The following is a 14097-nucleotide window of genomic DNA, read 5'->3' as shown; positions in this document are numbered from 1 at the left end:
TTTTCCGTAAATCGAAAACTGTCGCGGTCATGAACAAAAATAGCACTGAAAGCAAGAAAGTAATCTTTTGTTTAAAAATAATGTACTGAATTAGGCTGAAAGAGATAAATTAAAACTTTCTACATGTTCTCCAAATCAAACGCCTTATCCAAATTCGTGAACTCATTACCTAATTGTGCCTTTCACTATACCATATAGGTACGTATATAGGGACTGGAATCAAAACATCTCAAAGACAAACATGGCACTTCGCACGTGAATAAAGGAAGGCATGCCGATGCAAGAGACACAAATTCAGCTAACAGACATGAAATAAACAATCATAAGACATTGATTATCACCGTATCTCCAACTATCTGCTAAGACTACGTAATTAAACATAAAAGACAATTTAAGATTATCCGATCATAAGTAATTGTAAAATCAAATTATAATCTCCTTATAGATTAAGATAAATAGGATAGATTTTATTCTACAATCTTAGAGTTATCTTAGAGTATAGTATAGTTATCTTAGAGTTATCTTAATCTTAGAGTTATCTCCTTGGCGAATCATATAAATATTCACAACAGAATGGAAGTAGTAGGTATTAGTTTTTTGCATACGGACCATGAAACTCTTAGCTGTGACGGTATTGGCTCTGGCGGCGGTGGCGTCCGCGAGGAACATCAACCAGGAGGATGTCATCGATCTTGACGACATCACCGCCTACGGGTACCACACTAAAGTTGGTATCCCTCTGGCCGAAGAGATTCGCATAGCCGAGTTGAAAGCTTCCCGTAACCCATCCAGAATTGTCGGCGGATCCTCTGCTAGCCTCGGACAATTCCCGTACCAGGTCATATAACCTTATTATATATCAAAATGCTGTATTTAAAACATCATCTTGTGGGTAATTACTAACTTTTTTCGAACATTATTTTCCAGGCTGGTCTTGTCATTAATTTACCTCTCGGTCAGAGCGCTTGCGGTGGTTCTTTGCTCAACCAGAGGAGGGTGCTCACTGCCGCTCACTGCTGGTTTGATGGCATCAACCAAGCAACTAGTTTGACAGTCGTACTCGGCTCCATCACCTTTTTCAGCGGTGGTACCAGACTTTTCACCAATAACGTCGTCATGCACGGCAGCTGGACCCCTAGCCTGATCCGTAACGATATTGCCATCATCAACTTGCCATCGAACGTTGCTTCTTCTGGTGAGTTTTAAAAACTTTATTAAGTACTGTCATTTTACACATGCTACTATTGTATATCTAACGAAACAAGTTTGAAGGGCTAATGTATTTTTTTTACAAAAAGTATTATTTTTTATTGACAAAGTTATCATCTTAACAGGCAACATCGCCCCAATCGCGCTGCCCTCTGGTAATGAGCTCAACAACCAGTTTGCCGGATTCACCGCCACTGCGTCTGGTTTCGGTCGCACTGTTGACGGTAAGTTAATAATATATTATTTAGCGACCATAATGTTTCTAAATGTTCAAATATCTACCTAACATACCTGCTTATTTTATTAAAATATTTGAATAAGTTATTATACATTGATTTTAGGTGGAAGCGTCAGCCCAACCTTGAACCACGTCAACTTGCCTGTGATTACGAACAGCGTATGCAGTGTGTCCTTCCCCTTCATCCTCCAGTCTTCAAACATTTGCACCAGCGGCGCCAACGGCAGAGGCACTTGCCAGGGTGACTCCGGCGGCCCTCTTGTCGTAACCAGCAACAACAGACGCATCTTGGTAATTAAAATGTTTATTTTAATCGATACGTATATTAGGTATCAAACTAGTTTATTAACATTATTTTTTTTTTACCAGATTGGTGTTACCTCATTCGGATCCGGCCGTGGTTGTCAAGTCGGAGCACCTTCTGCCTTCGCTAGAGTCACCTCATACATCAGCTGGATCAACCAACGTCTTTAAAAATGTGACGCAGTTTTGGCTATCGTTATAACATAATATTTATAAATTAAAGCGGAATATTTAAAATAAAGAGTGTGTTTACTTTTTCTATAGCATTGAGAAATAACAGTTATATGACCACGAAAAGAGTTGACCCAAAATGATTATTTCATTCATTTGGCTTGACGTCAACCTCATGAGTCGCAAAGCTTTTCATCAAAGCTTCAAAGCAAAGTGGCATCTTGAAAATAGACGCTCTAGTTGCTAGGTCCTTATATAAATACTCCTACGATGCGCAAAGGCAACTTTACTAAGCTATTTGTGACCTTGTGTTCAAGGCAAAACTTGGTTTGGCGAATCCGTTCAGATAAGGAAATATTTATAAAAAAATCATAGTAAACTACACTTAGGTTGTGGTATTTCCCACTGCAAAGATTAGCGTTTATCTACATTATTACTTACCTACTGCATTGCACAAGCCAATGAAATTAACTTAGGTAATTCCAAATAGGCAATATGAATGATTAACTTTATTATCCATTCATCAAAACTGTCATCTTTATAAGCAATCACACAAGTAAGTAGTTTAATTTCATGTAGATAAAAAAACACCGACGCTATCAAATTATTGCCTAGTCATCTTTCACATAAGTTTTGTACACAGTCTAAAATATTGCTGTAGTGACAAAAAGTAAAAGAATATAAGATTTTTTTATTTCATGAAATAAGACCCCGACAGCTGCTTTGCATACAGCTCATATCCATTTACGGATGATTAAGTCATCATCTACGAGTAACAAATAAGGAAAAAAAGGATAGGTACTTACCTGAAAGTCGATATGGCTAAAAATAATGTAAATTGTAAAGGTGGGTACCGGCGTTACGGGGCGTAATGTAACGTGTTACACCGCGAGCATTCGTACAGTCAGTACCTACGTCGGTCTTGTCACAGGGAAACCAGCGAGCAACGAGCCGCTCGTTGCTCGTCAAATAAAATTGGCAATTGGCATGCATTGGCTGTATACATAGGACGTGCTGAAGGAATCAGCATTTTATGACAATGACATTGCAGTAATAAGCTGATGCAAAATTGAGATTCACCCGATAGTAGGCACTGCGATTTTCTTCACTTTTTACTTTCACTTCCACTCGACTTACAGACGATTTTAGTCTAAGTTCATAATATTTTATTTATTGCTCAGTCGCTAAATTATCCCCTATTAAAATGACTATATTTTGAAAAATCTTCTTTCCTCAATCCCTGTTTGAATAATATTGAATAATTTACTGAAGTTTGGAAATAATATAAGGAAAAGATGGTAAAATGATATTCAATGATTGAAAATCCGCTTTGACATTATTATTTTATCTCTTAATTAAAAGTCATGTGAGCATCATAAGAACCGCCTAATATTTTTGTTTATCATGCTTAACATCTTATATTTGTTTTGGTTTTTATCTATACCTACATAATTTTTTTTCGAGTGGGGTGATCATGCTTATAAATATGAATAGCAGGAAGTATTGTCACCCAGTTGTTGAATGAAATTCTTTGACATGAAGTTACTGATTGTGACTGTTTTGGCCCTGACAGTAGTCTCAGCGAGGCATATTACTCTTGAAGATGTCATCGAACTAGAAAATAACTCTGCATACAACTATTTGAATAAAATCGCTGTTCCTTTAGCTGAACAGCTCCGTAAGGCTGAAGAAGAAGGCATACAGGATCCATCCAGGATAGTAGGTGGTCAACTTGCCAGTCTGGGGCAATTCCCTTATCAGGTAACTTTTTGATTGTTCTGTTAATATATGGTTGTTTAAATAAATACTTACGTCTATATAGTACGGACAAAAATAGAGTAAGCACTTTACAGATTGATCTATGTTATACAAGTGGATAGAAAGTCACATATTTAGATTACATATTCATAAATTATCGTTTTCTCTTCAGGCTGGGCTTCTCCTTCATCTTCCGGGCTTTAGTACTCCACCATTTTGTGGAGGTATTCTTGTCAACAATAGACGGATCCTCACTGCTGCTCACAACTTAGTGGACGCCGTATCATCCGTCACACAGATCACTGTTGTACTCGGCTCTACTACTATATTTACTGGGGGTACCAGACTAACCACCAACAGTTTTGTACTACACGAAAATTACAACGCAGCAACTATCAGAAACGATGTGGCTATGATCAACTTACGGTCAGCAGTTTCGACTTCTAGTAAGTATGTTTATGAATGAATTGAATGGCGTAGTATCTATGACGCAAATTGCAGTGATCGGTCACCTTACGGGACTTAAAGAGTTAATTTACTCATTTATTCTCTGTTCTGCAATTAAACCTTTAACATGTCATTATTACGTAATCAATATTATTATCATTATCAGGTATAATTGCTCCTATCGCGCTACCTTCTGGATCTCAGCTGAACGAAAATTTCGTTGGTGTTACCGCTGTGGCATCAGGCTTCGGAAGAACTTCTGACAGTATGTATTAATTTCTTCTGCAAAAATTATAGGAGAATGCTTCTGCTACCTACAGTAATTATATTGTAGGCTTTGTAATTGTAAACATAAAGTTTTATTTTTATATTTTAGGCGGAGGTGTAGTCGCTAACCAGCGTCTGAGCTTCGTAAACGTGCCAGTGATTTCAAACGCGGACTGTCGCTCCACGTTCGGTGGAAGCTTGCAGGACTCCAACATATGCACGAGTGGTGCTGGCGGTAGGAACATCTGCACCGGTGACTCCGGTGGTCCACTCGCCGTTATCAGGAACAACCGACCTTTGTTGGCACGTATACTTTTCTTATAGTCTATAAAGAAGAAGAATCATCTATTCCAATAATGTTTAGTCCAGTTTCTACCAAAACGGTTGGTGTTCGAACTTGCTCCTTTAACTAAAGATGTTTACAAATTGCCCATTTATCAAATCGGGGCTATAGGCTAGATACCAACCTTTTATCTTCGCGCGATTCCAAACAAGTTTTTAATAATTTATTATCTCTCTTCAACAGATTGGAGTTGTTTCATTCGGAAGCCCGCGAGGTTGTCAAGCTGGATTCCCTTCAGCTTATGCAAGAGTTACATCCTTCATGAGCTGGATTCAAAGACGACTTTGAAAAACTGAACGTAAATTATATCTTTAAAATATTTTATTTTAAATGAACAGAATAACAATATACCGAGGTCTTTTATTTCTTTTTGTTACCCGAAAACATCAATTTTTACTCACCAATATCAAAAATATTACAGACATAAAAATACATAATTTTTGTTTGTTTCTACCTACCCTTCATTTAAAGCTAAAAGCTTTCAAATGAGACCATAAATTTTTAACTGTAAATATTGTACCATGGGCAATCGTTGTATTTGTATAGCGCAAGGGGGCGATTCCAGTTTTTTGCTCGGGAGTGTAGAAATAACCACATTGCGCAAAATCTTCCGATCCTCAAACAAGATTTATCAGCTAAATATGTAATCAGTCAAAAAGGTCTAAAGCGCAGATGCAACAGGTGTACTGATACAAAACAGAGGGAAGGAGGGAAAGAGAAGGACTGGTAATATTACTTACATTACAAGATAAAGTAAGACGATATTCAATCATTTCAAAAAACCTAAGACATGATTATTTAATCTCTTAATTGATAGTCATGTAACCATCATAAGAACCCCCCAATATTTTTGTTTATCACACATAACATATTTATTTTTATCATTATCTAATGTATCGATAATTTGATTCTGAGCTGGGAATTCTGGTGATCATATGCTTATAAATATGAATGGGGGAAAATTTTGTCACCCAGTTGTTGAATGAAATCCTTTGACATGAAGTCACTGGTTGTGACCATTTTGGCCCTGACAGTAGTCTCAGCGAGGCATATTACTCTTGAAGATGTCATCGAATTAGAAAATAACTCCGCATACGGCTATCTGAATAAAGTCGGTGTTCCTTTAGCTGAAAAGCTTCGTAAGGCTGAAGAAGAAGGCATACGGGATCCATCCAGGATAGTAGGTGGTCAACTTGCTAGTCTGGAGCAGTTCCCTTATCAGGTAACTTTTTTATTGTTATTCTGTATTCTACGACTTGACAAAAAATATTTCCATGCATTTCTCAATGTAATTTTACACATACGGATTCACAAATCCTTATTTTCTTTACAGGCTGGGCTTCTCCTTCATCTTCCAGGCAGTACTCCGTTTGGCGGAGGCATTCTTGTCAACAACAGACGAATCCTAACTGCTGCTCACAACTTAGCCGACGCCGTGTCATCCGTCACACTAATCACAGTCGTGCTCGGCTCCATTACTATATTTGCTGGAGGCACTAGACTGACCGCCAATAGCTTCGTAATACACGAAAATTACCACGCAGCAACTGTCAGAAACGATGTGGCTATTATCAACTTACCTTCAGCCGTTGGCGCTTCTAGTAAGTATATTTAAACCGTTGAATGTGTATACTGCGATCGTGCTGGCCGATCATCTCACGGAAAATTACTTTCATTACCAGGTGTAATCGCTCCTATCGCCCTGCCTTCTGGATCTCTATTGAATGAAAATTTCGTCGGTCTTACCGCTGTGGCATCAGGCTTTGGAAAAACGTCTGACAGTATGTACTTATTTTTTCTGCACAAAATATAACAGAACAGTTCTGCTACTTACACTAATATTTATATTATAGGCTCCACAATTTGTAAATATACACTTTTTTCTTTCATTTTAGTCGGAGGTGTCGTCGCTAATCAGCGTCTGAGCTTCGTGAACGTGCAAGTGATTTCAAACGCGGCCTGTCTCCCCACGTATCCTTTGAACTTGCAATCCTCCAACATATGCACGAGCGGTGCTGGTGGTAGGAACATCTGCACTGGTGACTCCGGTGGTCCACTCGCTGTCTCCTGGAACAACAGACCTCTATTGGCAAGTATAACAGAAGAATCATTCCAGAAACTACTATTGTTCCCAATTATTTTTAAGTAAGCATCTAGATTACCAGTTTTCTTCAAAACGCGTATTTGAATATATTCCTTTTTACATCAAGGTGTTACGGGGTGAACGTTTTTATTTACACAAATATTATAATACGTTGAAGCTGCAGTCGTGGCTGCTGAGTATGCTTCGACGCACTAATCTCAGGAACAAGTACTTTTTATGCGGATGCGAAAAGTAGTACCTACAATCGGTAATGGAAGCTTGTTTCTTATTAATTTATTATCTTCAACAGATTGGTGTTGTTTCATTTGGAAGCCCGCGAGGTTGTGAGGCAGGTTATCCGTCAGTTTACGCAAGAGTTACATCGTTCATGAGCTGGATTCAAAGATACCTTTGAAATAACTTTGTAACAAAATATACAATAATATAGAAAATCTGATTTATTATACATGCATAGCATAACAAAAAACCGAGATTGGTATTTTATTTATTTCTATTTCATTTAATTCTCCTGCTCTTATCCCATTTTATAATTAGGGGTCGGCACAGCATGTTTTCTTCCATCATACTATTCAGGCCATGTCGACTTTCATACAATCCATCCATCGTTTTTATGGTCGTCCCCTTCTTCTATATTCATTCACATCCATGTTCATTATTTTCTTCACATTATACATAGATTTAGACCATTTCAATCTGATTCCAAATATGTGTTATACCTAACTCAATTTTGTGAAACATTTTAGTTATGCCTTTTTTTATTTACACCGCATTAAATAAAATTTCAAATGACTAATCATAATGTAGAACATTAAATTGAATGATAAGAAAAACTTTCCAATGTTTTTGAATTCAATAGAGACACTAACAATTTTAAAACACTCAAAAAACATACAAACTCGGTGCGCAACTACGATGAGTCGAAGATAATTTGGGGTTTTCCATATATCAAATTTAAATCCTTTCATAGCTTATATTGTTATCTGCTGAAAAACAATAATTAGTACATTGATATGACGTTAAGTACTGAATAGTAAGAAACAAAATAATGTAAAGCAAAGTAGATGATTTTCACGGGTTTTTATGCTGTGTAGGTACATAGTATAAATACTGGAATATACATGGAATTAATAGAGACTAACGTCAAAGGATTTATCGACTTAAAAAATAAAAGGAAAAAACATTATGTCTAGATATCTAAGTGATAGAATATGGTATAATAGTTTTGTTAATTTAATTGCTTAATTAAGAAGTGTAAACAAGAAATAACACAATATTATTAAATAAAATATTATTAAGGATCGATGATAGTATCTACTTATTTGTTTCACATAGGCCAATGCAGATGATTATAGTAAAAACGTCACAAAACAATACCTAATTCATAATCGTTAATCGTGTGATTATAAGTGATTATGTTATTTAAAGATAAATTAGTTTGTTATCTTTGAAATGTAATTATCTTTTTTATACGACATCATTAGCTTGAAGTGTAAAATTAAAATTAAAGAATTTATAAAACAACTGCTTGCTAAGAAATTAATTAAAATATATTATTTATGTTTTGTAGGTTTTTTTAACTTACCTAAATCATCATAAATAAGTAGGTTACCTCTTTTGGTTTTGTCAAATCATAAGCTCCAGGCTATTACAAATTCCAATGAACATTCAGAAGATATTTATCTGCAATCTTTTCTTAAAAGTATGATATAACGTCTGCTTGACACACTTACAAAACTGTAGGTACTTCACTTAAGTCTACTTAACTTACAAAGGTAATGCAATTTGTGCTCAATCTGTTTACATCAAGTTGCAACGGACAGGTCTTAAAATGTGTGTTATTAAGACATACGTTATATTACTTCAATATTTAAAATCGGATGGGTTTACGGGTTTTAATAACTTTCACAAAGCAGCCCGGAGCCTGGAAGTTGGTGATTGATACACCCGTGCATCGGAGAGCACGTAAATGTCGGTCCTGCGCCTGATCTCTTTCCGGTTGTGTCGGATTGCCGTCCCATTGGGTTATGAGAGTGAAGGAATAGTGAGTGCACCTGTGTCTGTGCAAATGCTTGTGCACCATTAAATGGCCTGCGCAGTTAGCTTGACTCCTTGTATGAGAACGGCCACCGCACCGGGGACGATAAATCGGCTAGGAGGAAATCATCATTAAAAATGTGGCGAAGAATAGGCAAGAACCCGCGTAAATACTACCTCTAATACAGTAGGTGCTCCAATATTATATGTTGATATAATACAAAAATATATAGGTACAGGATAAAGATACCAAAAAATTAATACTGTGAAAACCTGCATCGCCATTTGTATTACATAAATCAGTGCGCAGAACATACTAAAAATTAAGAAAGTACAAAGATGACAGACATGACTTTATGAAGTAAATACAATGGCCAAAATATATTTTACCAAAATTATTAAAATCTATTTTATTCACTTTATTTTTTTATAGAAAGAGAAAATCAAAATATCCAACAAAACAATATTCCTATTATCAACAAGGAATTCAACGCATTCGCATACTTGTTTTTTTTTTGTTCTTGAGGCACAGGTCATACGCAAGCGCTGGTTGCGATTATAATAATTAAATTTTATTTTTATCTTCGTGATAATGTATCTACATTTTTATCAAACCATAAGCAATCCGATAAAACGCAGATTTTTGGGGATATCCAATTTTTATTATAGGTAAACAATGAACAGGTATTTCCATAATTAGGAATTGTGATTGCTAGATTATTCATACTGAAGGGTACTGCAGCACTTCCACAGCTTTAAATAAAACTATTCACTATTCAGCCTGTTCCCAAATATGTTGGGATTGTCGAATGATCTACTAACCGTATGCCACTTCTTCTTCCCAGCAAAAACATATGGGAAGTAGTTAAGGGTGGGCGTTTTTGGGGGCTGTCTAAATGAGTAATGTAATTTTGACGTTCAAAGAGTGATGTATTTCAGGTGACTTTGATTTTCCTAGATAGATCTTGATTTTTGAAATGGACCACAATTTTTATAGGTACAAGCAACACCTTTAGGAACATCAAAAAAATCTTCTTAATAATTTCAACCGGATTAGCCGTCATCGATAATATAATTACTTGCATTTATTTTTTTCATCACCAACCAAATCGAGTACCTCTTTTTCTGGAAGTCGGTTTAATATACGGAACCTTAAAAGCATCAATCCGACTCCGGATTGTCAAGGGTTTTAATCTAGTGCTTATCTTTTTATCGATAATTATTAGTAATACTTGTTTAATAAATGTAGGTAACCTTACTAAGATATGATTGAAAAAAGTCCTATTTCGTCCCTAAGGATTACTATGCAGACGCAGGTTTTTAACTGCACCGAATAAACTTCTATTTTATTCGCAACGCGACGGCATAATTTTAGTTAACTAAGCTGGCTTTTAGCTACTATGTAAGATAAAGGCTAAGTTAGCTTTTACTGTATTTCATGTGGTATCTTATTCGCCAATCATTTTGGAAATATTTTTTTAAAATAAGGTAATCTTGTTGAATAATACTCTGAATATGTCCCTACTGAAAGTTTCATTGTCTCTATAGCTAAGCTAGAGCCTTTTTTACAACTATTACAGGCTATAGAATACATATAATTAAATAAATAATAAACATTATCTGAGTGTTTATAATCTATGTACTCATCAAATATCGGTTAAATTAAAAAATATGTTACGAGGACTAATGAATCAGCTTTCAGTAGGTAATTGAATCATCAATTATTGTGTCATTATCAAGCCTTAAATTAAAAGTGTTATAAATATCACTAATGGGATTACTATTAAACAAGTTAATCAAGTTTTTAGAAATGCTCTATTAATACGACAAACTCTTCTTTTCAGCAATCTGGGAACATTACTACAAACAACACGTTCGAATAAGTTATCGTCCATCCTACCGAGATTTTTATAACACATTAAATGGATAAAGATAATGTATAGGAAAACCCTGCAGTCTTATTATAAACATTATTATCAATGAAATGTCTTATCGTGTAACAGTTCTATTATATAAATTATAAACATCGATATCACAGATTTTATTTTACTTAGCAGTGACAACATGAAGTTCTCGGCATTGACTCTGTTGTGTCTAGTAGCGGCTGCCTGCGCGAGGCATATCACCCTCGAAGATGTCATCGATTTTGAGCAAAGAACAGCGTATGGATACATTGGAAGAGTCGGAATTCCGTTAGCTGAGAAGATCCGCAAAGCTGAGGAGGAAGCTCAACGTAACCCAAGCAGGATCATTGGCGGATCTCACGCTATTCTTGGACAATTCCCATACCAGGTACCTTTTTATATTTTATAATTAACTACTAATGACACTCTAAGTGTACTTACATGCAATAAAATTGTTGTTGTTAGTATCTATTTAGGTTTCAATATGTAACGAAACAATAATAATACGAGTTTAAAGAATAATATCTAAATGGACTTATTTTAATACAAACGGTCCCTAAGAACATAATATCCTTAAACTTATTTTTCAAAAAACATGCCTTAAGCTATCACAAATAAGCTATTATAATAAGTATTTTTATTTCCCCAGGTTGGTCTAATAACAGAAGTACCGATGGGTATGTCTGTGGCCAGTGCAGTTCTAGTATCTCCAACGAGAGTACTCACTGCAGCTCACAACTTGGCTGATGCTGTAGCAGTCGTGACGAGGATCAACGTTGTTCTTGGCTCTGTCACGTTATTCAGTGGTGGCACCCGAGTGGTTAGCAGTGACTTTGTTCTCCATGAAAATTACATAGCAGCTACCATCAGAAATGACGTAGCTATGATCAACTTACCTTCTGCCGTCACTACTTCAAGTGAGTATTAGATTCAAATCCAAAAACATTTTAATGTAAATAATTTATCGAGTAGATCTCTAAAACTGTTCTTCTTTCGATTTTCAGGTATCCTCGCTCCAATCGCTCTGCCAACTGGTGAGCAGCTGAATGAAGACTTCGCTGGTGACATAGCTATTGCATCTGGTTATGGCAAAATTGCAGATGGTAAGAACTTATTTTTTTTCCTTACCCAAACTGCTACTGGTATTGCTCGACAAAAGCCTTCTCATTTCGTCACCAAAACTCATGCGGGGCCAATTCCGTCTGTAGCCTCCATGGGGTATAATATTGATGGACAATATTGATCTTCCTCTCTCGATGCCAAATGCTGACATTATTTCATATTTATTAGGTTTGTTTGATTGCGTTTATTTTGATTGCAATAGTAAAGGAATATTTTTTTATGATTATGTAGTTGGGTTCCCGAGTGAAAATTTGCTCTACGTGGACTTGCCTGTGATCAGCAATGATGATTGCGCTCAGGTCTTCGGCTCGTTCGTCCAACCTTCTAACGTTTGCACCAGCGGCGCTGGTAACAAGGGCATCTGCACTGGTGACTCTGGCGGTCCTCTCGCTGTTGTAAGGAACAACAGCCCACTCTTAGTAAGTATATCTTTGTTCTCTAAGATGAACTCGCATGCTAGTCATCATTTGCCCAGCCTTTTGGGGTCGGCTTCCAGTTTAACCTGATTCATCTAAAAACCAGTGTTCTCATGGAGCGACTGCCCCCTTCGTAAGGCTGTTTGTCAGTCTTTCTTACTTCGATTACCTCTCGTCATAACAAGATGGTGACACATACAGGGACCGCAGTTGGACATCAGTTGGACATCAATCAAGTTCTCCAAACAGAGAATAAACAATCATCCCAAAAAACATCAAAAAGACTTCCTAAAATACTTAGAGATTGGGCAAATATTCAATTTTTTCTAACTTTATGTTTAATTGCTTTTTCAGATTGGAATTACTTCATTCGGGGCCGGCAGTTGCGAAAGCGGATTTCCCTCAGGATATGCACGAGTCACTTACTTCATGAACTGGATAAACAGCCACCTGTAAAATTCATCATTAACATCAGGCCATATATTGACTGTAAATAAATAAATTAATAAGTAATTTAGTTTTTCTTTATAACGTGGGGTAAACTGCTTTGGATGTAGAATATAAGACTTGTGTCATATTTGGAGTACTGCGATGCCCAAAATACGTATATTCTTTCTTCCATAACCCAAACTAAATCAGTCGAGACTTTATACGACACTTACCTTTCCTCGATGCACTTCGGTAGTCTACAATTTTTGCTTTCATAAGCTTTTACCTTTCTTCTTCTTCTTCTTTCGTGTCGATGACATGTCATTTATTGAGACTACACTATGTCAGCCCAATATGCCGCCTCAGCGAGAGCACGGCCGGATGCGCTCATTAAGTCTTTTACCTTTGATTGTATGAATGTCTAGATAGAGCGTCGCCTTACTATCACAACAAAGACAATGAGGCAAAAATGTTATGCATGTGTGCGTAGGTGCAATTTTATACTGCGCGTCGACGTAAATAATGCTACCAGGTCGCATACATAATGTAAAAATAGACTAATTAAATAAAAACGTTTATATGTGTACGTAGTATTATTCGGTTTTAGTGTCTCTTCATTTAGTTGTTACTATTTTTAATACATAAAAAACCCTAATTAAATAAGAGTCAGGCGGTACTTAGTATGTTGTAGCTAAATCGACTCAGTTAATCTAGGAGTAAAAAAAATCTAAGATTACTTGGAATTCTAAAAAACTAAGATGTTACGTTGACGACTATAATTTACAAATGAAATCATCATCATCCTCCGAACCTTTTTCCCAACTATGTTAGGGTCGGCTTGCAGTGTAACCGGATTCAGCTGAGTACCAGTGCTTTACACGAAGCGACTGCCTATCTGACCACTTGCGCGCACTTGACGCTACAACTAGACATTTATATAATCAAAGGCTTTTACTAGCCAGATAAACAAGAAAATAAATTCTATAAATAAGGACTTTAATCCATAAACCGAATTCCTTAGAAATAGACAGTGGAAGTTTGCAAGAGGCTTCATAAATGTTGATGCAAGAGGTCAGCAAACTCCAGCGGGACCCACCAGGCCCAAACCTCAGTATTATGTTCTTGCAAGTAGTATATGACTGCAATATCAGTATATGTACTTGCGAGTAGGTCACTGGTTCCTACTGGCCAGAATAAAAAGGGTTGCTTATTATTGCATTAACAGAGATGTTACCGGATAGCGCTTAATCTTAAAATTATGATAAAAAATACCTATTCTCATTAATACAGGTTATAGGTATTATTACAGGTTTCCGGATATACGACTAAGTTAGTTGTATGTATATTTCCCT

At 36.3% G+C, this 14097-nt stretch overlaps 3 protein-coding genes across 3 annotated transcripts; all 3 read left to right on the top strand.

Annotated features, from left to right (window-relative positions):
- Positions 1-589: 589 nt before the first annotated feature.
- On the top strand, positions 590-1991 carry LOC135117940 (collagenase-like). Its single transcript, XM_064038549.1, has 5 exons — positions 590-838; positions 928-1195; positions 1335-1433; positions 1551-1738; positions 1817-1991. The coding sequence occupies exons 1-5, from the start codon at positions 611-613 to the stop codon at positions 1919-1921; spliced, it is 888 nt and encodes a 295-aa protein (XP_063894619.1). The 5' UTR covers positions 590-610; the 3' UTR covers positions 1922-1991.
- A 1429-nt stretch (positions 1992-3420) lies between these two features.
- LOC126055378 (transmembrane protease serine 3) lies at positions 3421-12829 on the top strand. The gene is made up of 9 exons (XM_049844291.2): positions 3421-3682; positions 3852-4125; positions 4293-4391; positions 4503-4716; positions 10893-11166; positions 11428-11695; positions 11783-11881; positions 12132-12319; positions 12671-12829. Exons 1-9 carry the CDS (start codon positions 3443-3445, stop codon positions 12770-12772), a joined length of 1758 nt encoding a protein of 585 aa, XP_049700248.2. The 5' UTR covers positions 3421-3442; the 3' UTR covers positions 12773-12829.
- On the top strand, positions 5678-7308 carry LOC110384492 (brachyurin). Its single transcript, XM_021345792.3, has 5 exons — positions 5678-5958; positions 6070-6337; positions 6419-6517; positions 6632-6825; positions 7130-7308. The coding sequence occupies exons 1-5, from the start codon at positions 5719-5721 to the stop codon at positions 7232-7234; spliced, it is 906 nt and encodes a 301-aa protein (XP_021201467.3). The 5' UTR covers positions 5678-5718; the 3' UTR covers positions 7235-7308.
- Positions 12830-14097: the final 1268 nt, after the last annotated feature.

The sequence above is a fragment of the Helicoverpa armigera genome, chromosome 16, assembly GCF_030705265.1.
Source record: "Helicoverpa armigera isolate CAAS_96S chromosome 16, ASM3070526v1, whole genome shotgun sequence".
Classification (NCBI taxonomy): domain Eukaryota; kingdom Metazoa; phylum Arthropoda; class Insecta; order Lepidoptera; family Noctuidae; genus Helicoverpa; species Helicoverpa armigera.
Note: the sequence above shows the minus strand (reverse complement) of the source record. Positions and strands in the feature narration are given on the sequence as shown.

Coding starts and splice junctions, on each gene's coding strand:
- LOC135117940 (XM_064038549.1), top strand. CDS start 611: ATGAAACTCTTAGCTGTGACGGTATTGGCTCTGGCGGCGGTGGCGTCC. Junction 839..927: donor TCGGACAATTCCCGTACCAG/GTCATATAACCT, acceptor ATTATTTTCCAG/GCTGGTCTTGTCATTAATTT. Junction 1,434..1,550: donor TTTCGGTCGCACTGTTGACG/GTAAGTTAATAA, acceptor CATTGATTTTAG/GTGGAAGCGTCAGCCCAACC.
- LOC126055378 (XM_049844291.2), top strand. CDS start 3,443: ATGAAATTCTTTGACATGAAGTTACTGATTGTGACTGTTTTGGCCCTG. Junction 11,167..11,427: donor TTGGACAATTCCCATACCAG/GTACCTTTTTAT, acceptor TTATTTCCCCAG/GTTGGTCTAATAACAGAAGT. Junction 11,696..11,782: donor TTCTGCCGTCACTACTTCAA/GTGAGTATTAGA, acceptor TTCGATTTTCAG/GTATCCTCGCTCCAATCGCT.
- LOC110384492 (XM_021345792.3), top strand. CDS start 5,719: ATGAAATCCTTTGACATGAAGTCACTGGTTGTGACCATTTTGGCCCTG. Junction 6,338..6,418: donor TTCAGCCGTTGGCGCTTCTA/GTAAGTATATTT, acceptor TTTCATTACCAG/GTGTAATCGCTCCTATCGCC. Junction 6,826..7,129: donor GGAACAACAGACCTCTATTG/GCAAGTATAACA, acceptor TATCTTCAACAG/ATTGGTGTTGTTTCATTTGG.